This window comes from Phoca vitulina, unplaced genomic scaffold (genome assembly GCF_004348235.1).
Source record: "Phoca vitulina isolate PV1807 unplaced genomic scaffold, GSC_HSeal_1.0 scaffold7, whole genome shotgun sequence".
Classification (NCBI taxonomy): Eukaryota; Metazoa; Chordata; class Mammalia; order Carnivora; family Phocidae; genus Phoca; species Phoca vitulina.
The window spans coordinates 61,809,065-61,828,731 of NW_022589710.1; the positions used below are offsets into that span (position 1 = coordinate 61,809,065).

Below are 19,667 nucleotides of genomic sequence, written 5' to 3' on the forward strand. Positions count from 1 at the left end.
AAAGGAACTAAGGATTTTAAGCCAAATGAGAGTTTGCTTCATCTATAGTTAGCTAAAAGTTTTTTTAAAAAATTCAAAAATTATTGGGGCTTCCGGGTGGCTCAGTTGGTTAAGTGTCTGCCTTTGGCTCAGGTCATGATCCCAGGGTCCTGGGATCGAGCCCCGCATCGGGGTCCCTGCTCAGCGGGAAGCCTGCTTCTCTCTCTCCCACTCCCCCAGCTTGTGTTCCCTCTCTCGCTGTCTCTCTCCCTGTCAAAAAAATTAAAAATTCAAAAATTATCTTGTATTTCTGAAAATTCAGAGAAAAGTGGCCCTGGGAGTTATTAGAAGTTTGTTAGTTTGTGTGTGTTTAGTGTGTTCACAGTATCCCTGGAGACTTGCTCTTCTTAAGGTCAAAGTCTTCTACAAGTGCAAATGGATCCTGGCCTTCGGAGGTTAAAAATACAGAGTAAAGTTGGGAAGAACTTCAGAGATTTTCTAATTTAGCCTTCCACAGAGTAGAGAAATCTCCTCTTTGAACCTCCCTCTGGAAGGGGAGTCTTTTTGAGAAATGATTGGTTGGTTTAATTTAATTACTGCTGAATAATTTTCACAACTTTGCTTACAGACCGTGTTAGAGCTGGACAGAATGGAAATGTCCATGGATGCGGTAAGCACACACCTTACCTTTTGCTGAAAGAATATTTTAAAATTGGCAGAAGCTTATCATAATGTCTTATAATTTCATTTTAAACTTTAAACTTAGTTTCAGAAAAAGTTTTATGAAAAAGATTTGTTGGATCAAGAGAAAGAAAGAGAAGAACTACTTCTTATGGAAATGGTACGTTGTTTTTGCATGCACACATACATACTTATTCCTGACCAGTGTTAGCTGGGCTTTGTTATGAATTACTTATTAGTCATTTCCTTCAATTTCACACTGCTGTTTTTCTTCCTAAATGATTAAAGAAGTGTCCTGATCTTTTGAAATCTCTTTTATGAACTGGAAGGAAAACTACATGTGAGAGCCTTTCAAAAAACAACTAACTTTGGGGTGCCTGGGTAGCTCAGTCGTTAAGCGTCTGTCTTCTGCTCAGGTCCTGATCCCAGGGTCCTGGGAGCGAGCACATCAGGCTCCTTGCTCAGCAGGAAGCCTGCTTCTCCCTCTCCCACTCCCCCTGCTTGTGTTCCCCCTCTCTCTTTCTCTCTGTCAAAAAATAAATAAAATCTGGGGCGCCTGGGTGGCTCAGTTGGTTAAGCGACTGCCTTCGGCTCAGGTCATGATCCTGGAGTCCCTGGATCGAGTCCCGCATCGGGCTCCCTGCTCGGCAGGGAGCCTGCTTCTCCCTCTGACCCTCCCCCCTCTCATGTGCTCTGTCTCTCTCATTCTCTCTGTCTCAAATAAATAAATAAAATATTTAAAAAAAAAAAAAAAAAAAAAATAAATAAATAAAATCTTTATAAACAAAACAAAACAAAACAAAAAAACCACAACTACTTTATTGAAGTATATAATTGGCATACAATTAACTGCATATATATATAAAGTGTTCAATTTGATGAATTTTGACATACGGATAATCCATGAACCCATTGCTACAATCAAAATGCCAAACACTTCCATCCCCTCAGAAGTTTCCTTGTGCCCCTTTGTAATCCCTATCTTCTACTCTGGTCCCCAAAAACCACTAATCTAGTTCCTATCACTATAAATTAGCTTGCAACTAGAATTTACATAAATTTGTTCATATATAGTATTTTCTGCTAATGTTTCTTTCCACCATCATAATTGTTTTGACATTCATCCATGCTGTTGTATATATCAGTAGATCATTCCTTTTTATTTCTTAGTAGTATTCCATATTACAGACATACCACAGTTTGTTTACCCACCCCTTAATGAGCACTTGGGTTACTTCTAGTTTGGGGATGTTAGAAATAAGGCTGCTATGACCATTTATAAAGAAGTCTTTGGATGGACATATGCTTTGTTTTCTTTTGGGGAAATACCTAGGAATGTAATGGCTGGATCATACGGTAGGGCATGCTTGACTTAAAAACAAACAAAAACTGTGCCATTTTACATACCCATCGGCTGTGGTGGAGGGCTTCAGTTACCCCATATCCTCTTAGCTTGATAGGGTGGGTATGTAATCGTGTCTCATTGGGCTTTCAAATTGTAAATCCCTAATGCCTAATGATATTGAACATCTTTTTGTTTGTTTATTGGTCATCTTTATCTCTTATTTGATGAAGTCTGTTTTCAGATTTTTATTAAATTTTTAAAAAAGATTTTATTTAGTTATCTGAGAGAGAGAGTGAGAGAGAAAGCATGAGCGGGGGGGAAAGGGAGAAGCAGACTCCTCACTGAGCAGGTAGCCTGAACTGGGATCACGACATGCCGAAGGCAGATGTTTAACTGACTGAGGCACCCAAGTGCCCCTGTTTTCAGATTTTAAAGTGGATTGTTTGTCTTCAGTTATTGAGATGTAAGGGTCCTTTATATGCTCTGAATACTACTTCTTTGTCAGATCCACATTTTATGAGTATTTTCTTGGAGTTTGTGACTTATCTTTCACTTAATGGTGTCTTTTGAAGAGCACTTTTTAATTTTGATGAGGTTCGACTTAACAGTATTTTCTCTTTTGTTTATGCTTGTTTGTTACAAGAATCCTTTGTCTATCCCAAAATTACAAAGACTTTTTCCTATGTTTTCTTCTAGAAATTTTAGTTTTAGGTTTTACAGTTAGGTCTGTGATCCATTTCAATTAGTTTTATATATTTTTTTCATTTGAATATTCAATTATTCTAGCATCATTTGTCGAAAACTTCTCTTACTGAATTGCCTTAACATCTTAAAAAAAAAAATTGTCCATATATGTATGTGTTTATTTCTTGACTCCTTATTCTGTTCCACTGATTTATATGTTTATCTTTTTGGCAATTCCAAACTGTCTTTATCATAATAACATTACAGTAATTCTTGAAATCAGGTCAGTTAAGTTTTTCAACTTTGTTCTTTTTTAAATTGCTTTGGCCAGTCTAGGCCCTTTTCATTTTGATATAAAGTTTAGAATCAGTTGTCCATTTACATAAAAAGTTTGCTGGAATTTTTGTTAGGTTGTGTGTTAATTAGGATTGATAGATCAATTTGGATAATTGCCATCTTAACAAAGAATTTTTTAGTCCATGAACATTGTCTACCACTCCATTTGTTTAAATCTTCTTTACTTTTTTCTACATAATTTTGGTAGTGTTAAGTGTAGAGTTAAGAAAGTCTTTTGTTAGATTTATTTCTAGGTATATTATGGTTTTGGGAATTATTATAAATGGAATTGTAATTTTTAATTTCACTTCCTAAAATTTTATTGCTGCTGTCAGTTACTGTTGATTTCTGTATATTAGTCTTGTATTTGTTCTAGAGTTGTTTCTTAGATTTAATAGGGTTTTCTACATGAGCTATTACATCCTCTTTAAGTATAGCAAGATTACTTCTTCCTATTCAGTGTTTATGCCTTTTATTTCTTATGTCTAGTTGCAAGGTCTAGGACTTCCAATATAATAAAACACTTCCAGTTTAATAAAAGTGATGGAAGCATCATCCTTGTCATTTTACTGATTTTAGGGGGAAACAGCTCAATCTTTCACCATTAAGTATGATATTACCAAGAGGTTTTATGTGGGTGCCCTTTATCAATTTGTGGAAATTCCCTCCTATTCCTAGTCTGAGAGTTTTTATGAATGATTATTGAATTTTGTCCAATGCTCTTTCTGCATATTTTTTTAATTTTATTTTTTATTTTTGTTTATTTATTTGATAGAGACAGTGAGAGCAGGAACACAAGCAGGGGGAGTGGGAGAGGGAGAAGCAGGCTTCCCGCTGAGCAGGGAGCCCAATGCGGGGCTCGATCCCAGGACCCCGGGATCATGACCTGAGCTGAAGGCAGACGCTTAATGACTGAGCCACCCAGGCGCCCCCTCTTCCTGCATATTTAGAAGTGATACTTGTTTTTTTCTACTTCATTCTGTTAAGACACTGAATTACATTGATCTTTTCAATGCCTAAATCAATCTTATATTTTAGGGATAAGCTCTACCTGGTGATGGTATGTTGTCCTTTTCTTTTTTGTTGGATTCTTGGCTAATTTTTAATATTCATCTATATTCATAGTGAAACTGGTCTATAATTTCCTTTTTTGTCATTTTTGGGGTCTTTTAAATTTGGTATTAGAGTTATTCTGGCCTTACAAAATGAAATGTGTAGTATTACCACTTCCTCTGTTTTCTGGTGGAGTATGTATAAAATTGGTCTTATTTTTTCTTTGAGCTTTTGATAGAATTCACTAGTGGAACAGTCAAGCCCCAAAGTGTTCATTTTATTTTGCGTAAAGATTTTATTTATTTATTTGACAGAGAGACAGAGCCAGGGAGGGAACACAAGCAGGGGGAGTGGGAGAGGGAGAGCAGGCTTCCTGCGGAGCAGGGAGCCCGATGCGGGGCTCGATCCCAGGACCCCGGGATCATGACCTGAGCTGAAGGCAGACGCTTAATGACTGAGCCACCCAGGTGCCCCGCAAAGTGTTCATTTTAGAAAGGATTTTGAAAATTGATTCAACTACTTTAATAGATATAAAACTGTTTAGATTTTCTATTTCTTCTTTTGTAAATTTGATAAGTTGCTTCCCACACCCAAAATTCTTTGTCATCTAAGCTGTCAAAGTTGTTGCCATAAAGTTGTTTATATTCTTATATTCTTCTAATGTATATCAGATCCATGGTGACAACCCCTGTTTCATTCTTATCTTAGTGGCTGGTATTCTTTCTCTCTTTCCCCTTCTCTCTCTCTCTCTCTCTCTCTCTCTCCCTTTCAGAATTGTTTTTTGGTGGTTTCTCTAGAGGTTACAATATACTTAACTTTTCAAAGTCTATCTACCTATTATTAATGTTGTACCACTTCATTTAATAATGATGTGGATCTCTCTACCCTTTCTTTATGTTAAAATTTTTATGTGAATTATATCTGTATTGAAAACCCCACCAGTCAGTTGTCTCATGACAACTGATTCTAAACTTTGCTCTAAGTTGTGATATGTACCTTTGAAGAATTTAAGAGAGTGAACTTCTGTGTTCACTTTCTTATTTTTACCATTTCTAGTACTTTCTTTTGTTGCTCAGGATCCAAACTTCCCTCTGTTATTTTTTTTTTTCCCCTTCAGCCTGAAGAATTGTCTTTAGTTGTTCTTGGGATGTAGTATTTTGTGACATATTTTCTTAGTTTTCCCTAATCTGAAATATAGTGTTATCTGCCTTTGTCCCTGAAGGATATTTTCACTAGATAGGGAATTCTGGGTTGATAGCCTTTTTCTTACTGTACTTTATAGATGTGTGTTCTAGTCTCCAGAGCATCTGATAAAATATTAGCTTTCATTCAAATTATTGTTCTGTGTGTAATGTTGCTTTTCTCTGGCTACTTTGAAGATTTTTTTCTTTTATTCTTGCTTTTAGCAGTTTGCTTTTGATGTGTTTAGGCATAATTGACTTCAAATTTATCTGTTTTTGGATTTCCTTAGCTTCCTGAATCTGTAAACGTGTATTATTTCCCAAATTTGAGAAGGTTTGAACCATTATTTATTTAAATTTGTGTTCATTCTTCAGGGCGCTTGGGTGGCTCATTCGGTTGAGCATCCAACTCTTGATTTCAGCTCAGGTCATGATTTCAGTGTTGTGAGATTGAGCCCTGTGTCGGGCTCCAGGTGCAGTGAGGAGGCTGCTTGAAGATTCTCTCCCCCTTCCCCTCGCCCCACTTGCACACACCTGTGTGCATGCTCTCTCTCTCTAAAATAAATAAATCTTTTAAAAAATAAATAAATATGTGTTCACTCGTCTACTTCTGGGTCTTCAATTACACATGTAAGATCTTTTGATATTGCCCCACAGGTCCATGAGGTTTTGTTCTTTCTTTTTTTTTTTCTTAAACTTTGTTACTCAGAGTGAATAATTTCTGTTGATCCGTCTTCAATGTCACTGACTCTTTCCTGTCCTCCCCAATTCAGCTTCCAAGCTTATCCAGTGTTTTTATTCCCAATGCTGTATTTTTCAGTTCTCAAATTCCCATTTATTTCTTCTTTATATGTTCTGTCTTTCTGTGGAGAATTGTACTGTGAGATTAAACACTTAAGTGGAAATCTTCTGAAAAGCAATCACATTGCTTTAGCAGCCTTCTGAGACAAAGATCAAAGTTCAGGATAGATGTTGTAGAGCATAAGCAGGCTTTAAAAATTTTTAGGACCCAATGACCTAAACCCAAGACAAAAATCAGGTAATAGAAAAAGACCCACAGATGATACTGGTATTAGAGTTAGCAGAAAAGAACTTTAAGACAACATGACCAAGATAATAGAGGAAAAGGTGGACAAAATAGATAACACTACTTGTGAGCCCACTTAATAATATTTTAATTTTCAGTTTTACATGTTTTATTTTCAGTGTTAGAGATTCCATTTGGTTCTTTTTTTATGCAGACCAATTCTATATGGAAATTTTTTTAATCTGTTGTCTATTTTCTCCCTGTTTTTCTTTACATATACAACTAAATAGAATGTGTGTTCTCCAGTTGTCAAATGTAGTGGGGGTTTTTTTGTTTGTTTTTAAATTTTAAGTAGGCTCCATGACCAACGTGGGGCTTGAACTCATGACCCTGAGATCAAGAGTTGCATGCTCTACTGACTGATCCAGCCAGGCTCCCTGAGTGTAGTGTTTTATATGTGTCAGTTATGCTAATTTTGCTCAGAACTTGGTATGTTTATGATTTTCTTCCCTACTTGTTCTGTTTTTTTTGGGATAAAGGACTCCTTTGAGTTTTGATAACATTTTGTTTCTGGATCTGGAAGCTGGTTATATAGGTGTATTCGTTTTGGGAGAATTCATTGAGCTATATGCACTTATAATTTATGCACTTAATGTATGTTATACTTCAATGAAACATTTAAAAATATCCAAAAGACCATTTCTTTTTCTCTCGGTCCTTTTAAAGAAAAATATTACTTTGCCACTTACCAATCAGAAATGAAAATGACTAATAGTAACAAATATTTTGCCAGTGAGAATTGGCAGATGTCTTCTAGAGTATAAATGCTCATTACAACAATGATACTACACTCATTGTTTTAGCTTGACAAACCCCCAAGGGCACAATTCTGTAGATGTTAAAAGAACACAAATCTGAAAGAACCTTGACTTCTTTTGACAGTAACTTGGAAAAAATAATTCTTTTCCAAGGCAGTTTTGTGAACTGTATTTGTATCTGTAAACCTTAGAATAATTTTCTAAATCTATATATGCTTACCTTTAATGCTAACATACTGTTTTCATAATAGGAACAATTAGAGAAAGAGAAGCAACAGAATGATGGGAGGCCCATGAGTGATAAAACCTTTGAAAAGAAACGTAAGTGGTTTTCCTGTGTCTTCACCACTAAGTCATACAATTAATGTTGCATCCTGGCATTCTGAAAACCCATGCTGATTTTCAGATTTGATATGGGAAATTGCTTTTCTTTCTTTCATTTTCTAAAATTTGATTATGCAAACAATGAATCATGGAACACTACATCAAAAACTAATGATATACTGTATGGTGAGTAACATAATAAAAAAAATTTTTTTAAAAAGTTGTTTTCAAAAATTGGCTGCTTCATGTGGGACTGACTTAGGAATACATGAATAAATGGTGCAAGTCAGTGTGGAGGTTCATATTCTTCAAAGGAAAACTTAAAGTCTGGTAACAGCAGTAAGACTGTGAAATTGGTCACTGAATAGTGAAGTTTGAAATATGTAATATGTAAATATATAAAGTAAGAATATTTGGGAAAGAGCATGCTGTTTAGCTAGGGACAGGGACTCATGTTCTCTGTGTTGTCTTGCGTGTGTATATGGAGATTAGGAGCTCAGAGGAAATTACAGAATTTAAAACAGAGTTTGTTTTAGGTAGAGACACTAAGACACCAACAACTCTGCCTAAGAGCATCCCTATTTCTGTTCCTGGACCTTCTGGAACAAGCACCCCATCGACAAGTAAGAAACAACTTCTTTTTATGTATCCTTTTCCCCTTTTCTAAAAATTAATTATAGGGAAAGTCGCTCCATGAGATGAAATTCTAAAATGCTTTTTACCTTTTATCATTTCATTATTTCAGGAGTTCTTGATGGGCAGTAGGAGTAAGAGATAGTCCAGTTAGCTCAAACTGAGGAAAGGAAGCTGTACACATTTGTGCCTAATGAAAGTGGGGTTGGGGTTGGCAAGGGGATGGGGTTGGCGCAACTAAGGATGAACTGAACAGCTGCCTTTTCCTTCTGCTTATTACTCCAGGCAAAGAAATCAAGAAATCCAAACTGATTCGAAGCCAGTCTTTTAATAATCAAGCTTTTCATGCAAAATATGGCAACTTAGACAAGTGTCCTAGGTATGATCTGTCAGCTATTCATGTTTTAATCCAATTTTTATTTTATAGTTACCATCTTTATTTATGTGAAATCAGGATTAATTTTGAGTTTTGTATAAGTCAGTAAATTGTAAGATTTCTTCTGTAAGATTCTCTATGAAAAAGCCTGTAGTCTACCTATTTGTATAGGAACAGGTATTCTGGCATTCTAGAAAAATTACTGCCATGGTCCTGTATAATGACATCATGGGATCCATATACTGTTTTATGAGGGAGGTGGTGCTCTATCACATACGCCCCTCAGCCTCTAAGTGCGTATGGACGTGCCCCATTTGCTAAGTGGATGTGGACATCCACATGCTGTTGATACTGTTTCTTTCTATATAGAGAAGCCATCGGCATGTGTCTGTGGTAAAGAGATCACAACCATTCTTCTTACAATAGATGAATGTCTGGTTTCCCCTTTTGCCCCACAGACTGAATTATAAATATAAACAGTTAAGATTAGGAGAGAATCAGCATAAATTCAATGACCATAATTTGTTATAAATGTTGTGCATATATAGTATGTAACAGCTGCATACCAATCAACAAAACTAATTTTAAGTAAACATAATTGTCTTTAAAAGTACTTATTGAGAAAAATAACATGGTATGGGAAAAATACGTTTTCCTTTTGCTAAAGATAGCTTACTCTAGATTTTCAGCTATATTTTTGGACATTCTCAATAGATCTATCTGGAGTGATCTTGAGATGGACAAAAGAGATTAGAACTGAAGATAAGTTATTTCCAGGAAAATTTTACCCGTATTCTCTGTCTTAGCTGAGCCGAGAGAAAAACTTTAAGGAAATGCTTTTAAGTTAAAGACAAAGGAATTGTTGGGAGGCATGGAATGTAAACAATAAATGAGAAGTAATAGTAGCAAATGTGCTTCATCAGAAGTAACGGGAAGCATTAAAAAAGATTAGAAAAGACCAAGTGCCTAATGACTGGAGTGAAAGAAGCATATTCTTGTATTTTAAACTAAATCATGTTCTTTTCTAGTAAAAGTTCTACAGCAGGATATACACCTTCTGTCTCAGGGTTAGGAAAGACTTCTGTGATTTCACTGACAGGTAAGTAGAAATCTGAGCTCTTCAAAAAATTGCTAAGTATAATGAAATGTTATTTTCTTTAAATGACATACTTCTTTATTTCTAGATATAGTGTTTTCCCTAGCCTTACCTCTTTATCAAATGCCCAAATAATTAAATTTTTCCCTAGCAACTAAGAAAATACTTGACTATGCCATTTTGTTTTCACTGTCAAAACTCAGCATTCAATGCTTTTGAAAAAGAGAAAGGACAGTAATAGGGTAGGTTTTTCCATAATCCGAGGGCCTCCTGGGGGCACAGATTAAATGTTTTTGCAATAATTTTTAAGGAAGTTAAAAACAGTAGGGCTTCATGGTGGATCATATGCAGCCAAACATTTACAGTATTATGTATTTGAATGTTTATACCAGGGGTCAGCAAGCTTTTCCTGTAAAGAGCCAGGTAGTAAATATTTTCAGCTTTTTTGGTTAAAATCGTTTCTGTCACTATTATTCAACTCTGCTGTTGAGCAAAAAGCAGCCATAGACAGTACATAATGAATAGGTACAGTTATATTCCAGTAAAATTTTAGGCAGCAGGCAAGACTTGGCTCACAGACTGATAGCTTGCTGAATTCTGGCTTATATAATAGAACACAGACTTACACTATGAATAAGGGAAAATACATTGCTAAAAATTACTAGTGGCTCTTAAGTATATTTTTAAGTTTTTATCTTAGAATATTGGCTAAAAATTATAGTATTGATCTATGGTCAGTTTTTAGTGTAAAGAATAGCAAATCTACTCAAAGGTCTGAAATTTTTTAAGTTTGGTCACATTTCCTTTTTAGGTTACGTTTTTGAATATTTTGTCCTTCTCTTACCTCTTACTGTGGTCTTATTCTCATGAAAAATAGATATACACTCACTGGCTGTTCTATAAGCAGTATGTTCTCATTTGCCAGATCAGAAAAATCTTTCTAATATTAAAGCACTGACCTTCATATCCCCTGTATAGAGTGGTTCTACAAGACAGACTATGAGTAGCATAAGAAACCTGAATGAATTTGATAACAGGAAGCTTTTGAACTAAAGTTATCAACAATTCTTGAAGTGAGGGCTATAAATAATAAAACTGTTGTTTACTTTTATCATAGCAAATCAGTGAATTCTTTAGGAGATACTAAGGGAACATTCAGGGTTTGTGAACTTTATATACGGAGTGTCTTTAAGAATTGTAACTATATATGGAAAGTCAGTTTGAATTAGCTCAGCTTGGAGCTAAATGGTGCAGATGATTATTGATATCCATAAGTGGTTCTTCAGACTTGCGTGGATCCAATTTGGTTTCTTGAAGATGAGTTCAAATGAGCATATTTATTCATGAGCTTCTAACAATCCTTGCCCAGAAATTTCTTTGCTTAAGTCATTAAGAATATTGATTCAGAATGGTTTTTTTTTTTTTTTTTAAGATTTTACTTATGTATTTGACAGAGAGAGTGAGAGACAGTGAGAGGGAACACAAGCAGGGGGAGTGGGAGAGGGAGAAGCAGGCTTCCCGTCGGGCAGGGAGCCTGATGCAGGGCTCGATCCCAGGACCCTGGGATCATGACCTGAGCCGAAGGCAGATGCTTAACCGACTGAGCCACCCAAGCACCCCATGATTCAGAATGGTTTTTTATAAGTTTCAATTATTTTGTGCACTAATTTCTTCGGTTTTTACTTTGCTAGTTCTTAAGTCACCTTGAGAATCAAGAGTGTATATGTGATCTACTGATCCGTAAAACTTAACATCCAGAGTCTTAAATAAAATAATGTATTTTATAAGGGTAAATCTTGTATTAAAATATTTGGAAAATATTCTGTCTTAAGGGTTCAGTATTATTTTGGGGAGAGGGAATATTGGTTGAATGAAATCTCTTCTAGGTTATTGTATATTGCTTAATGAAGTACAGACTGAGGAAAAAGTCGTTACACAATTACACATCTGATCTACAAAGAGAAAAAGGGAGCAAAATGTCTTTTTACAAACGTATTAGATGTTCACATAGAGAAGAGATTTTACTTACTTTGGGACTTAAGGCAGGCTTCAAGATGTTTATGTCATTTGGGATGAAGCCTAAGGTATGCTGGGATTTCTGACGGGCAGAGAAGTGTATGGAATAACATCCTATTCAGAGTACGTGTCATAAAGAGGACGTGTCAATGTCTTGAGGAAGTAGCAGTAGGCCAGTTTGTCTGGAGCACAGAGTTGAGTGTAGAAGAGTGGGGTAAATAAAGCTGAAATGAAAGGTCAGAGTTATCGCTTGGAAGGTCAAATTGAATATTTGTTACTTAATATGAACCCATCGGTAATTGGTGACTTTTGCCTGTCTTCAGTTCATCCAAGGCTATGTGGCTACAACAGACTGGGGGAAATACGAAGGGAATGCTAGTAAGGATTCAGGGAAACGAACGGCAATGTATCCATTAGTGGGTATGAAAATGCATGGAACCCTTTTGGAAAACAGTTTGGTAAAGTTCATCAAGAATCCTAGTTTTAAAAAGTAGTCTTTGAGTCAAGCAATCCCATTTCTAGTGACCTGTCATGAAACAGTAGGATCAAATACATGAAACGTGATAAAATATATCATAGTTTGTACCTTTGGTATGGTGTGATAAAAATGGCACTTTACCTTTGTCACCCTTCTTCAAACCTACAACCTTAAGAAGAGCATCCACTAAATTCTAATAGAAGGGCATCCTGCAAAACGTTTGGCCAATACCTCTCAAAACTGGTAAGGTCACCAAAAACAAAGAGAGGCTCAGGAGAGCCGGCAAGTGAAGGTAATGTTGTATACCGGATGGATCCTGAGACAGAAGCAGACATTAGGCAAAAACTAAGGAAATCGAATGCGCTATGGATTTTAGTTAATGATAATAATAATAATAATGTCTCATTACTGGCCCATTCCCTGTAACAAGTGTAGCATACTAGAGTGAAGTGTTAGGAGAGGAAACCGAGTTAAGGGGGTGGATGAAAATTCTCTGTATTATCTTCTCAATTTTTCTGTAAATCTAAACTTTTACAAAATAAAGTCTATTTTAAAAAATAGCTTTTATAGTAACTTCAAAAACATTAAGTCTTCAGGGATAAATTTGACAAAATGTGTATTCTGTGTACACTAAAAAATTCAAAACATTGCTGAATGAAATTAAAGAAGACCTAAATAAATGGAGAGAGATACTATGTTTTTGAATGGAAAAACCTAACATTGTTATGGTGTCAGTTCCTTTTAAATTAAGCCAGAGATTTAATGCAATCCTCATCAAAATTCTAGTAGGCTTTTTGTAGAAATGTATAAGCTGATTCTAAAATCTAAATTGAAATGCACAGAACTGTGGATAGCCAAAACCATTTTGAAAAAGAAAACCAAATTTAGAGAGCTTAAACTGCCTGATCTCAACACTTGCTAGAAAGCTTCAGTAGTCAAGATGGGAATGTCTACACTGACATACGTAGGCAATTGAGTTTCCACAAAGACTCCAGGATAAATCAGTGGTAATGGGATAGTATTTTCAAAAAATGATGCTGCATAATACCCTCTAGTTCCATCCACGTCATTGCAAAGATTTCATTCTTTTTGATGGCTGATATTCCATTGTATAGTTATACCACATCTTCTTTATCCATTCATCTGTTGATGGACATCTGAGCTCTTTCCATATTTTGGCTATTGTGGACATGGCTGCTATAAACACTGGGGTGCATGTGCCCCTCAAATCACTATGTGTTCTTTGGATATCTAAATTTTAAAAAAACAAAAACAAAGCAAAGTGACCCTCAATCCTTATCTCACACTACACACAAAATTATCTCAAAATGCACGATAAACCTAAGCATAAAAGCTAAAACTATGACATTTCTGAAGAAAATATTACAGAAGGAAGTCTTTGTGATTTGGGAATAGACAAAGATTTCCCCAAACCATAAAAGAAAAAGTTAACATACTGGACTTTATCAGAATTTAAGACTGCTCTTTGAAATAGAGCATGAACAAAATAAAAGGCAGGACACAGATTGTAAGAAAATAATCATATTACATATACCTGACAAAGGACTTATATTCAGGATGAACAAAAGAAATCTTTAGAACTAATTGGTCAGCACTCTGAAGTGCGTGTAAGGATATAGAGCAACTCTCCAGAATGCTTATTCATTGCTCATGGAAATGCAAAATGGTACAACCACTTTGGAAACAGTTTGGCAGTTTTTTTCTTTTTTTTTTTTTTTTAACATATTATTATTTGTTTCAGGGTACAGGTCTGTGATTCATCAGTCTTACACAATTCACAGCACTTACCATAGCACATACCCTCCCCAATGTCCATCACCCAGCCACCCCATCCCTCCCATCCCCCACCCTCCACTCCAGCGACCCTCAGTTTGTTTCCTGAGATTGTCTCTTATGGTTTGTCTCCCTCTCTGGTTTCGTCTTGTTTTATTTTTCCCTCCCTTCCCCTATGATCCTCTGTCTTGTTTCTCAAATTCCTCATATCAGTGAGATCATATGATAATTGTCTTTCTCTGATTGATTTATTTCGCTTGGCATAATACCCTCTAGTTCCATCCACGTCATTGCAAATGGCAAGATTTCATTTTTTTGATGCCTGCATAATATTCCATATTATATGTATATACCACATCTTCTTTATCCATTCATCTGTTGATGGACATCTAGGCTCTTTCCATAGTTTGGCTATTATGGACATTGCTGCTATAAACATTGGGGTGCACATGCCCCTTCGGATCCCTACATTTGTATCTTTGGGGTAAATACCCAGTAGTGCAATTGCTGGGTCATAGGGTAGCTCTATTTTTGACTTTCTGAGGAACCTCCATACTGTTTTCCAGAGTGGCTGCACCAGCTTGCATTCCCACCAACAGTGTAAGAGGGTTCCCCTTTCTCTGCATCCTCTTCAACATCTGTTGAGATGTTGGCTAAATCATTTCCTGATTTGTTAATTTTAGCCTTTCTGACTGGTGTAAGGTGGTATCTCATTGAGGTTTTGATTTGTATTTCCCTGATGCTGAGTGATGTTGAGCACTTTTTCATGTGTTTGTTTGGATGTCTTCTTTGCAGAAATCTGTTCATGTCTTCTGCCCATTTCTTGATTGGATTCTTTGTTCTTTTGGTGTTGAGTTTGATGAGTTCTTTATAGATTTCGGATACTAGCCCTTTATCTGATATGTCATTTGCAAATATCTTCTCCCATTCTGTCAGTTGTCTTTTGGTTTTGTTGACTGTTTCCTTTGCTGTGCAAAAGCTTTTTATCTTGATGAAGTCCCAATAGTTCATTTTTGCCCTTGCTTCCCTTGCCTTTGGCAATGTGTCTAGGAAGAAGTTGCTGCGGCTGAGGTCGAATTTTTGGCAGTTTCTTATGAAGCTAAATATACACCTACTATGTGATCCAGCAATTTCACTCCTAGGCTTTTATTTATAAGAAATTAAAACACATATCCATACACAGACTTGTACACAATTGTTCATGGCAGCTTTCTTTTTATCGTCAAAAACTGGAAACAATCCAAATGTCTTTCAACAGGAGAATGGCTAAACAAATTTTGGCATATCCATACAATGGCACATCAGTCAGCAATGAAGGGGAATGAGGTATTGATATACACAACAACAAGGATGCATCTCAAAATAATGCTGAGTGAAAGAAGACAGACAGACTGTATGATTCCATTTACATAAAATTGTAGAAAATTTGAACTAATTTTTAGTGACCCGAGGTAGATTGCCTGGGGTGTGGGGGAGGGGCACCAGGGTGCAGGAGGGAGGAGTGGGTGTGTTCACTCTTGGTGGTGGTGATGGCTTCATGGGTGTATACGTACGTCAGACTTTAAATTTGTGCAGTTTATCGTACATAAACTCTACCTTAATAAAATGGATTTTAAAAGAAAAAGGTCAGCTATCATTAACCTTTCTTCTCTTAGGTTATCATCTTTCTTAGCACATTCAGTATGTCTGACTGTACTTGAATTCCTTCCAGATGACTCATTCCGCGCTCGCAGTGCCAGTAGCATTCCGACTTCCTTTTCTCCCAGTCCTTCCCTACCGAGCACCTCTCGTGGGGCAGGTAACTCAGCTGATCCAAAGAGCAGTGGAAGCAAAGACGCGCAACCACGAAAGGCTCCCTTGTAAGTAATCCAGTGCTGTGCCGGCTGGATCATTCTACTCTTTTCCGAGGCACTCTCCTTCCCACTTAAATTCTTTCCAAAGAAGAGACAATGTCCGTAATGAAGAAAAGGTAGAAATTAAAAGGAATTATTTTTACCTGCGCCTCTGTTACGTCAGCTACGTTTTTTTTTTTTTTTAAGATTTTATTTATTTGACAGAGACAGCGAGAGAGGGAACACAAGTAGGGGGAGTGGGAGAGGGAGAAGCAGGCTCCCCGCTGAGCAGGGAGCCCGATGCGGGGCTCGATCCCAGGACCCCGGGATCATGACCTGAGCCGAAGGCAGACGCTTAACGACTGAGCCACCCAGGTGCCTCTAATAAGAAACTTTAAATGGCTCCTATTAAAACCCGAGATCCATTTATTTTCCTGTGAAGTGTTTGCATTCAGGGCATTTATCTCTGAGAAGACACTGGATATAATTGTATCCCTTTTAAACACCCAGCTCACGAACACAGTATGTAGTCCCCCAGTGCCTAGAAAGATGGGTACAGCTAAGGCCCCTGAAGGGATATTACTGCAGCCCGTAATCTGGGGTTGTGGGCCCAGCAAACTGGAGGTTTCTGCAGACCACACTTGTGCTTTCGCATTGTGGTTCTAAAGGGCCTCTCTTCTTTTCCCTCGTGGTTCCTTTTTGTGCACTATTTATATCCGGTTTGAATTGTTGAAGCCTTTGGTACTTGTGGTTGGAACATGTAACAGGGTAAACTCTCAAAGTCTCCATGGTGAGAGATCATATCAAGGTGGGACTGATCAGCCAGGGTGCCCAAACCATAGTGACAGGTTTATGCTTTCATATAGGATACTGGAACCTTCTGATTAGAATGGAGTTTAAACAGGACTCAGGTTTTCTTTTAAATATATTTCACTGAATTCATGAGTATTTTCTCATGAAGTTTCTCGAATGCATCTTTTTTTTGCAGAAACTGCATGCTTTAGTCCCCTTTAGGAACTGAACTATATCATAATTTCTTCTAAATTTTAATTGGCCATTGGTATATATAAATACAGATGTATTCCAAATTCATTTAAAACTTAGAAAAAATTTATTGAATGGAGCTCAAGGAGAGAGTAGGATGATGTAATAGCAAAAGGCAATAGCAAATACAAAATGTAATATTGATATTACAGATTAGTCGCATTAATACTTTTATTTGCAGAGAATGTTCTTTGCCCTTACAATGATTGTTCAAATGACTATACTTTGAAGTTCTGTTTCGAAGTCCTGAGGATTGAGGACAGGATGGGGTAAAGGTCTATAGAGAGCTTGGAACTGGAGCCTTGTGCTCTTGTGTCAACAGCAGGTGGCAGAACGCTGTGTGTTGTCTGTTTGGCGTCTGGGCCTCATTGTGCTCATCTGTGTGATGACAGGGTGCATTCATCCCTCAAGGGGCCTTCCTGTCTGTCACCCCTAGGCCTCTTCCTCTCAAAGGCTTGCCCTGGAATTCTTCTACTGAAGAACATATTTAATAACATCGGAATGTAGTTCATTCTCTTCTCAACTTATTTTTCTGTGTGTCATAGGCATTTTTTAAAGTAAAGATGGCTGAAACCTAATATTTTGACCAGTTCTCCTTTATTTCAGATTACTGTCTTCATCTGTTCTTTCTTTGCTGAGCACGTTTTTCCTTTTTATAGACTGAATTTTCTCTTGCTCAATATATATCCTTTATAGATAACATAAAATTATATCCATAGAATTATATAATCAGTTACATATAATTGAGGGTTAAAAAAATGAATCTAGAAACACTAAAAAATCACATCATTTGTTTCTTCTTTTCTGAATATTGTGAAGGAAGAGGGATGTTGGTATTACAGCTGCTTTTTTTAACAGGAGACTGGATATCGAGTCCATAACTCTATTTCCATGTGATGTAGTTGTAGCCTGGACTTTCTCATGAAAGCATACAGCCACATGGCTGGAATAGCTGATTGATATCTACGTTGGTCTAGTTTCTGTGAAGTATTATGCAAGATTCAGCGATGTGTCATATCCAAATGAAAATCTCTCCGTTTTCTGTAAAATAAGCTTAAGTGATTTCAGAAAATATTATCTCAGTGATGCTTCTCCAAAAAATTCCATGCAACACATTCTCCAGCTTTTCAGTGTCCTAGAGATGAGCCGTCTGGTATTTAGGAGTACCAGTGTCTTAAAGGAGGTACGGGAAGGCATCGAATATTGATGTATTTGGGCCTGTGTTCATTTCTGTTGTCGTTACACACAAAAAAGTGGGAAAAGTCATATGAATTGAATTGAATGTTATGTTAGATGTATGTAGGATTGGGTAATTAAAGAGTTCCAAGTCATCCTTAATGTGTGATTTCTTTTTCACTTAATCAGAATCCTCATATAGTCGGTTTATTTAAAGTAGATTGTGTTTCTTATTTACTTTGTAAGCATTGAATGGATAAAATTTTTCATGTTTTGTTTTTTCTTTTTCTCTTCTCTTTTTCCCTCCTTGTCCCTCCTTCCCTCCCTCCCTCCTTTCTTTCTTGACAAAGAAAACCGAGAAAATCCAATCCTTAAATCATCTGCTTGATGAAGGAAGCAAAACAAAGACAACTGGAGATAATGTGATTGATGGACAAAAGCTAAAGCAAATGGCTGGGCTTTTTTTTTTCTTTTTCTTTTTCTTTTTTTTTTTTTTTTTGGTTAATGAATGGAAAAGAGACACATAATGGCAGCTGATGTGGATAAACTTTCCATATTTGAAATTAGATTCCCTAGGAGGTATACTATGTATTTCTTGAGTAATAATGTGATTACAGAATTCCAATGTCGTAGTGAAGTGCAATGAAAAACAACTTCAGCTATACGCTTTTAACCCTGCCGCAGAAGGGACGGATCTCCATTCATCTGTGCAGGAGACCATCTATTTAACTGTTCTAGAGTTTTAGCACTCAAAAATTATATGGAAGTCCAAATCAACTGAAATTGCTTTAGCTAATCACTTGGAAGGGCCTGGGGAGTAAGAAAGACATTGCATCTTCTCACAAATCTCCAAGCCCAATTAAAAAGCCACACTGAAAAGGGTACGAACAGCAGTTTATCAGTCCTACGATGGTGGTGACAGTGTTATAACTGGACATTCTGAAATTTCAATTTGGCAATGAAAATTCTACCAAGGTTTCTGATAACTTGTAGCTTACAACTACCTTAAAAATAATAGATCGATGATTTCATTTCCTAGAAGAATTTATTTTATAAGTACTTTGTTTACATTGTAGATTGTATTTGTCCTTAAGTTAAAATGATGAATCTAGTTTGAATCAGCTGTTACTCCAAGCTATCATGCTTAAGCTATGTCAACAGCATTTATTTGTACTAATGCTAATATTTCCATAAAAATTTGCCTGTGGAACATACACAATTCTTAATTTTAAAATGTCAGTTCTTGAGATATACTGTATGAAGCTATTGTCAGCTTCTCCATTTCAAAATGCAATCAGCATATAACTATATTGATATTAGAAAATACTTGTTTTTTAAAATATATTGATGTATGATAAAGATGATCTAATTTGTGAATGCATATGCGTGTGTGGTTACTTTTTATAATGTGAAATAATGAATAATGAATTTACTCAAAATAAAACATAGGTTAATGAGATACCAGTGTTTGTGAAAAAAGTTTTAAATACTTTCCTGCAGCTTTTATTCTACAGTTAACGAGTAAGACAGTTCATTTTTAAGTAATGAACGAGCAGCACAGCAGCATCAGCTATAAATTATTCAGGGGACAGCTACTCAGCGTGAGACTTGGTCCAAGATGTGTGTTTCCCCTTTGCCTTTCATATGGCCTCTTCTGGGCTATTTTTAGTGATTCTTAGTATCTTTCATTTAAGGACAAAGAAATGGAATTGTTGAACTTCTCATTTGGTCAGTAGTTAAAACTTGGGTCGATTTGAGAGACTGGACAATATGGGCTCAGTGAATTCAGTATTC

At 36.4% G+C, this 19,667-nt stretch overlaps 1 protein-coding gene across 2 annotated transcripts in view; it reads left to right on the forward strand.

The window, feature by feature from the left end:
- PPP4R4 (protein phosphatase 4 regulatory subunit 4) overlaps positions 1–19,332 on the forward strand; it is a 101,712-nt gene extending 82,380 nt beyond the window's left edge. For both annotated transcript variants that reach the window (XM_032405859.1, XM_032405860.1), the window contains 8 exons: positions 608–649; positions 746–820; positions 7,356–7,425; positions 7,965–8,051; positions 8,347–8,440; positions 9,466–9,536; positions 15,533–15,680; positions 18,224–19,332. In XM_032405859.1, coding sequence (XP_032261750.1) covers positions 608–649; positions 746–820; positions 7,356–7,425; positions 7,965–8,051; positions 8,347–8,440; positions 9,466–9,536; positions 15,533–15,680; positions 18,224–18,248 — 612 coding nt within the window. In that variant the 3' untranslated portion in view covers positions 18,249–19,332. The remainder of the gene's footprint in view (positions 1–607; positions 650–745; positions 821–7,355; positions 7,426–7,964; positions 8,052–8,346; positions 8,441–9,465; positions 9,537–15,532; positions 15,681–18,223) is intronic.
- Positions 19,333–19,667: the final 335 nt, after the last annotated feature.